The following is a 7634-nucleotide window of genomic DNA, read 5'->3' on the forward strand; positions in this document are numbered from 1 at the left end:
TTTATTTAGAGCACTATTTTATTTTGACAGTTTTGAGAAACTTCCTGTGGTTTGACTCTTTATTTTACAAGCAGATGATATCTAAATCTTGAAATGATATTCAAATGAGTCATTTTATCAGGGTGAAAGAACACACTTGGCACACACATGCGCATGCAGGGGAAAAAAATGCAGTTCCTAAAATGTAATGTGAAAGTTTTTTTAGTCACTCCAGAGACAGGATTGATGGTACTTGCTCCAACACACTGAAATAACTGCTTCACTCAGGTAGGTATCATAAGCTGGAGAATTTTGCTTTTCTCATCTATTTGCCATTTATTATTCTTCACTCCTGAAAACCTCTCTCCCTCCTCCAGTTCCCCCTTCCATTTTCAGACCACATTGCAGCCCTTTTAGCACTCTGGAAAACATAGTGTGGGCAGTATCTTCTAATTGGTTCATTCCTCAGTTTACTTTGGAGTAGGAATTGCATTACTATTTTATAGCCTTCCTTGTTTCCCTATCCTCTTTATACCATTTTCTGTAGCTATATGAGAGGCAGCAGGGTTCAACTCTTGCAGCACTGTTCGCCAGTTGTCCCTCTAAAAGTCGCTTCTACATGAATCAGGAAGACCACAGGAAATGGAACAAACTTGGGAGAATTTTAAATTAAGCCTCCAACTTTTAAGTTAAACCTTCCAGCAACTTCTTTCCTAGCTTTCCTTGCAGGTCACCCTCACTTACAAGTCTCTTAGCAGATATTACTAAAAACTGGTAAATGTTTGCTACTATTGTTTATCTCATTTTCTTCTTCATAAAGCGGTTCGAACACTTATGTATTGCTCCACTTTCAGACTGCATGTTATGCAAGAATGAGATTGATGATTTGACTTTTTTTTAAAGTAATATTTCTATTTAGTCCTGCATTCAACAGTCTCAGACTGGTATTTAAGTACTGGCATAATAGAGCTAAAAGAGGGCCAGTTGTCTTCTTTATGTCTTCTCAGTTGCTTCTGCCGGCTGTATTCAGCTCTTCCCTGTTCAGTTTCCTTGCATTTCGGTAACATTTTTTGAGACCTTTCAGTAACACAACTGCCTTCATCAATTCAGCAAGGGTTTAGTTAACCGGAATTTTATAAACAATTCTATTAATGCCTAAAGGATGAAGATCAGGAGTTTTTTCTCAATTCTATCTTGGCTTTGCTGGTTTTCTTTTCCTTTCAAAATTTACTAAGTCCAAGAATAATTGAGCAATTAACATTGTTCCTCTACTATGGTCATAGTTTTAAAATATCACTTAAGTGTGCTGTAGGTCAGCTTCATTGTCTTGCAGTAAGACACCTCAAATCTAAAATGGTTCAAGAACATTACTCTGTATTTTCATTTTATTTCTACAAGTAAATACCTGTCTGTTGTTCTTAAATATTCATTTCTTATCTTTCATAGAATCTGAAACCATTATTGTCTTGCCTTTCTCCTGCTCAAGATAAGCTTTCCAAGAGACCAGCAGACAGCTCAGAACACATGCAGAGGAAAAGGAAGTGGTCACTGGCACTTCCCTAAAATATCCCTTAGCTGACAGAATTGATGTCCTGTCTATTCTATTTGTAATGTTCAGAAAGTGAAGCAGGGTTATTTCAGAAAGATGGGCATTGCTTTCTTAACTTAAATGTACTTCACCAGTTATGCCAGAAGAAATCACTCATTTTAAAGGAAACAGGAACTAAAAATACTGATTTGCCTTTCTGAAGCAGGAAGTCAACCAGGAAACACACCTGGGGACAGCATGGCCATGTGAATAGAGAGCTCCACTTTGGAGACTAAGAAGAACCAGATGGAAATCAAAAGGATGATAGAGATAGAACATAACTGTAGAAGAGCTCCCTGTCTGAATAGCAGGCTTATGTAACTTCGCCACCACGAGAATGAGGAAGGTCTACAACCGGCACACTAGTAACATATTTGTGTAGACCAACGCCTTTGTACCCTGACAGCTCTGTACTGTCACCTGACTCAGGGATGCTTCAGGAAAGATTAAGAGAAGAATCTGGGGAGGAGGATCACAGAATCACTAGGTTGGAAGAGACCCTCAAGATTGAGTCCAACCCAGCCCTAACACCTCAACTAGACCATGGCACTGAGTGCAACATCCAATCTTTTTTTAAACACATCCAGGGATGGTGACTCCACCACCTCCCCAGGCAGACCATTCCAGTACTTTATCACTCTTTCTGTAAAAAACTTTTTCCTAATATCCAACACATATTTCACTTGGTGCAGCTTAAGACTGTGTCCTCTCATTCTGTCAGTTGCTGCCTGCAGAAAGAGACCAACCCCCACGTGGCTACAACCACCTTTCAGTTGTAGAGAGTGATGAGGTCACCCCTGAGTCTCCTTTTCTCCAGGCTAAACACCCCCAGCTTCCTCAGTTGTTCCTCACAGGGCTTGTGTTTTAAGCCCCTCACCAGCCTCGTTGCCTCTTCTGGACATGCTCAAGTGATTCAATGTCCTTCCTAAACTGAGGGGCCAGAACTGAACACAGCACTCGAGGTGTGGCCTCAGCAGTGCCTAGTACAGGGAAAGAATGACCTCCCTTCTCCTGCTGGCCACACTATTCCTAATACTGGCCAGGATGCCATTGGCCCTCTTGGCTTCCAGGGCACACTGCTGGCTCATGTTCAGCCGGCTGTCGAACACTATCTAGCCACACCGTCCCCAGCCTATAACACTGCAGGGAGTTATTGTGGCCAAAGTGCAGGACTCAACACTTGGACTTATTAAACTTCATCCTATTGGACCCTGCCCATCCATCCAGCAGTTCCAGGTCTCTTTGCAGAGCCCTCCTACCTTCCAGCAGATCAACACACACACTCCCAGCTTAGTGTCATCTGCAAATTTAGTAATGAAAGATTCAATACCCTCATCCATGTCGTCAGTGAAAATATTGAACAGAACTGGCCCCAGCACACATCCCTGAGGGACACCACTGGTGGCTGGCCACCAGCTGGATGCAGCACTGTTCACCACCACTCTCTGGGCCAGCTGCATCCCCATCCCCCTTCAAACCTAATTTAAAGCCCTCTCAATGAGTTCTGCCAGTGCATGAGCTAAAATCCTTCTGCGCTTAACAGAGATGAAGCCCATCCAGTTCCAGCAGACCAGGTGCCAGAAAAGTTGCCCCATCATCAAAGAACTCAAATTTTTGCTGATGACACCAACCCTTGAGCCACTTGTTGATAATGTGGGCTATCCTATTCCTTTCATCATTTTTCTCTGCCACCAAAGGGAGTGAGCAGAACACCCATGCTCCTGCCCTATCAACCACTTGACCCAATGCCCTAAAGTCCCTTTTAATTGCCCTGGTGCTCTTCTTCTCAATCTCATCACTGCCAGCTTGGATTATCAGCAGTGGGTAATAACCAGAGGGCCAAATCAGCCCATGAAGTCTCTCAGTGATATCCCATACCTGGGCCCCAGGGAGGCAGCAGACCTCCCTGTGGGATGGGTCTGGTCAGCATATGGGGACCTCTGTTCCCCTCAGAAGGGAGTCACCTACTACGATTACCCTTCTTTTCTTTTAACGTCAGAGGTGGTGATCCATCTGACAGGTGAAGTGTAATTGGGAGGCTCACTGGGCAGATAATTTTCTTCTACGGCATCTGGCTGACCCTCTAGATCCAAGGCCTCATACCTATTCTGAAGTGGCACCTGGGTAGGTAATAGGAGTTGGGAGGAATTTTTATTACCTCCCCAAATAGGGACCATTTCCACTCTCCTTTATCCACGAGGTGTCCTCCTATTACTTGACAGTGGGAGGCATGGGAGTCCTGTGACTCCTGGTGGGCCTCCCTTGAGGATGGAAGGGGGAACTCCACCAATCTATCTTCCTTTCACTTTCCCTAATACTCTTTAGTCTTTCAATTTCTTCCCTAAACTCAGCGACCAGGGAAAGGAGATTGTTCACGCGTCCACACTGCAGGCAGGCTTCTTCTCCAGTGCCTGCTGGTACCACTGATAACCCCAAGCACTCCACACAGGAAGGGGTCTGGATAGACACATCCTTTTTGGAGGGTTCTGTTTGGCTACATACACTTTTACTAACTGCAGTTTTTGATCGTGTAAAAACCATTACTAACAACAGCAAAAAACAAACAAAAAAACCCCACCAACCCCCCAACCAACCAACCAACCAAAACACAACAAACTAAAAACCCCACTAGCAGGAGGAACCCTGCCTGCTTGCCCTGCCTGCACAAACTGTTGTGTCATGTCCCTGTGCACTGCGCTCCCTAGAGCCCTCTTTTAATCACCCCTCCCCTCTTTTAATCATCCCTCCACTGGTCGGAGGAAAGCCCTGCCCTGCCCTGCACCTGTGTGGCTAACAAGAACCAAGGATGTGAATTGCTACTAATTTGTTTTCTGTTTTGTAGCTGCAGAATGCCTCAAATCCTGGGCAATAGCAGTTCACAGGAGCAGGCTGCTGTGCATTATGCATCAGAATCAATTGTCTCCATTGCCGTCTTCACCATCGTTTTCATCATAGGTATCCCAGGCAATGGGTTGGTGATCTGGGTAGCTGGTCTGAAAATGAAAAGGTCTGTGAACACTGTCTGGTTCCTAAACCTTGCTGTGGCTGACATCATGTGCTGCTTGGCCTTACCATTTTTCATTGTTCACCTGGCCCTTCATGAACACTGGCCCTACGGCTGGTTCCTCTGTAAAGCTATTCCATCAGTCATAATCTTCACCATGTTTGCTAGTGTCTTCCTACTTGTGGCCATCAGCATCGATCGGTGCCTCCTGGTGATGAAACCTGTCTGGTGTCAGAACCACCGAAGAGTGAAATTTATATCACTAATATGCAGTGGCATTTGGATGCTGGCCTTCATTTTCTGCTGCCCTGTCTTCTACTACCGTGAGACAAGCACTTACGATGGCAAAACAGAGTGTGGGTACAATTTTGGAGTTGATGATTACAGAGATGATCCTGTATATGAATCTGTAAATGTGTCTGTAGGTGAGTTATGGGAAGAATACTCAACCTACAATGGTAGTGACCTGGGGGAAGATATCAATGAAGGTAATTATTCTGTACCCCTTGCCTCGGTGGCAATAAACATGACTAGGGCTGTCTTTGGCTTTGTGCTCCCCTTTGGCATAATGGCAGTTTGCTACGCCCTCATTGTTTTCAGAACACATGCAAATCAGTTTCACAAGCCACGCAACAGGACACTGCGAACAGTTGTGCTCGTGGTCGCCGCGTTCTTCATCTGCTGGGCTCCATACCATGTAGTTGGGATTCTCCACATTGTACCTAGTCTTGGAACAGGACTGAGTGAGTCACTGATCCTGTGGGATCACCTCTCTACAGCACTTGCATATGCCAACAGCTGCATCAACCCCCTGCTTTATGTTTTCGTGGGACAGAACTTCAGGGCAAAGGTGCGGCAGTCAGTGCAAAGAATCTTGGAAGGTGCCTTTAGTGAAGAACTCACATCTTCAACCCTTCACAGAAGCCAGACTTCAGCAGAGAAAAACATTAGCAGCACCTTGTAATGCAGGACTTCTATCACCACTGCAGGAAGATCAAGCTATAGCGCTGCACATCCGTCTCTCTCTGCTTAGCAGGTGGTTTTGCTCCAATGTGTTTGATTAATCTGCAGGTCCGACCCAGGACACTGCCATCATTCAGCTCATGACAGATAACCTCCTTTAAATCCTACACTAGAGAGATGGGAAGTTGGAAGTACCAAGAGTAATAATCTGAGGGATGACTGGAAAAGCAGAAGACAGTATTTTAACCTACACAGACTATTTTAAGAAAGCAGGGCTGGCTACAGATTTGTGGTGGGAATCATGTAGCTGAACCTCTCAACTGAGATAAGAATTTTATTTGCATACATCTGTATTCTACAAGTCCTGTCTCTGATAAAGTGCAGATAAAACTAACTTGGGTATTGCTCCTTAGAAGGTAATCACATCTTTTCTCTGACTCTACTAGGGCTCTGAAGTATCTTAAGAATATCTGAAAATTTCCCTAGAGAGTAACTGCTACATTTCTTTACAGCCATGCACTAGAACAGCACTTACCCAAGTCAGCTGCATTGAACTTTTTGTGCCCTGGTAGATGCCTAATCTATTTCTTTGTCCTGGCAAATACATCACTGTATGGTAGTAACTGGTCAAGGCACATGCTGTACCTATGTTCATTAGCATGTGCACACTCACTGTCTCCCCAACACTCCCTCCACTACCAGAGTCCAAAATCTTCCTTTTAGGAAGCAGTTTGAGATATGCAAATGTACCTACAGCATTTTGAGATGGCACATGAGCAGAATTTGAGCAGCTGAAATCACTGATGACCCAGACTGGGTCACTGCTGGACCATCAGCCATTTGGCAAAACCCTGGAACTGAGAAGTGATAACCTCCAATCTGACCCCAAGGAGGTGGGGAATGACCATGTGGCTCAGTCACATCAGGCTCTCTTTACATGAGAGATGTGCTTATGTCCTTCCAGTGGAGAAAAAGTTTTATCCAGACAGGCTATTTGGGGTGTTCCCAAGGTTGAATGTTTCCTGGTCCTGAAAAGCAGAAATATATTTACTAGGTACTCTACGGAAGCAGTTTAAAATCTGCTTTTTGAGTTAGTTTTTCTGTAAAAGAGAAAGCCAGCAAATAGTACGACAAATAGACACAAAGCTTTGGTAGAGTTTTCACTCTGCCTGTCTTGGGTTGCAATATGTAACCAAAAACGTGGATTCTATTTGCCATCTGTTGAAACCAGCTGGGGAGGTGTTTATCTCTTGTATAAGCCATTCCTTATAACTCTGGGGGGGAGGGGGTTGGTGTCTTCTGTTAATGGGCCAGCTGTTAAAACCAGGTGGAGCCATGTCCCTTATCTCTTCCACGACCTATCCTCCCTCCAGGGGAATATGTTCTGTTAATGGGCCATTAAGGCTCACCACGTGACTGATAAAATTACATCATCCCATTGTGGGATGCTCCAGCCAGCGGAAGGAGCCAAGCATTCCTACCTGGATAAAACCTGAGAGTCAGAACACCAGGACAGCCCGTTTCCACTGGATTCCCAGAGGAAGACTGGACCCATCTCACCACCACTGAACCTTCACAGGATCATCTCTACTCCAACAGAACCACGTGTCACTCCAGGAGGGTTTGGACTGCTCCCAGCACCCCGACCAACAGGGTGTCAGGTCCTATTCTGACTCTGTCAGGGTTTCTAGGATTTTTTGGCTTGCTTGGTTTTTTTGTACTACATTTGTATTTTTAATATTCCTAGTAAAGAAATGTTATTTCTATTCCCGTATCTTTTCCTGAAAGTCCCCTTAAATGCAAAATCATAGTAATTTGAAGGGAGGGGGTTTATATTCTCCATTCCAAGGGAAGCTCCAGCTTTCCCTGGCAGACACCTGTCTTTCCAAACCAAGACACTGCCTTTCTGGTGAGCATGAATTGAAAGACTACCAGATCTCACTGCCCTGAGAACAGCCAGCTGGGACAACCTTCAGCTCTTAAAGTGTCTCCATCTAAATAACATCCAGGTGTGGGCTGTCCATTTAGCCATGTCCACACCCAAATTCTAAGGTGGGAATCAAGCCATCCTGACAGGCGCCGCTGAAAGAAAAAAAAAAA

At 44.7% G+C, this 7634-nt stretch overlaps 1 protein-coding gene across 1 annotated transcript; it reads left to right on the forward strand.

Moving 5' to 3' along the window:
- The first annotated feature begins 226 nt into the window (after positions 1-226).
- On the forward strand, positions 227-7273 carry C3AR1 (complement C3a receptor 1). The gene is made up of 2 exons (XM_066177377.1): positions 227-267; positions 4410-7273. The coding sequence occupies exon 2, from the start codon at positions 4417-4419 to the stop codon at positions 5533-5535; it is 1119 nt and encodes a 372-aa protein (XP_066033474.1). The 5' UTR covers positions 227-267; positions 4410-4416; the 3' UTR covers positions 5536-7273.
- Positions 7274-7634: the final 361 nt, after the last annotated feature.

Source organism: Chamaea fasciata, unplaced genomic scaffold (assembly GCF_029207755.1).
Source record: "Chamaea fasciata isolate MVZ Bird 193981 ecotype frontalis unplaced genomic scaffold, bChaFas1.0.hap1 SCAF_2, whole genome shotgun sequence".
Taxonomy (NCBI): domain Eukaryota; kingdom Metazoa; phylum Chordata; class Aves; order Passeriformes; family Sylviidae; genus Chamaea; species Chamaea fasciata.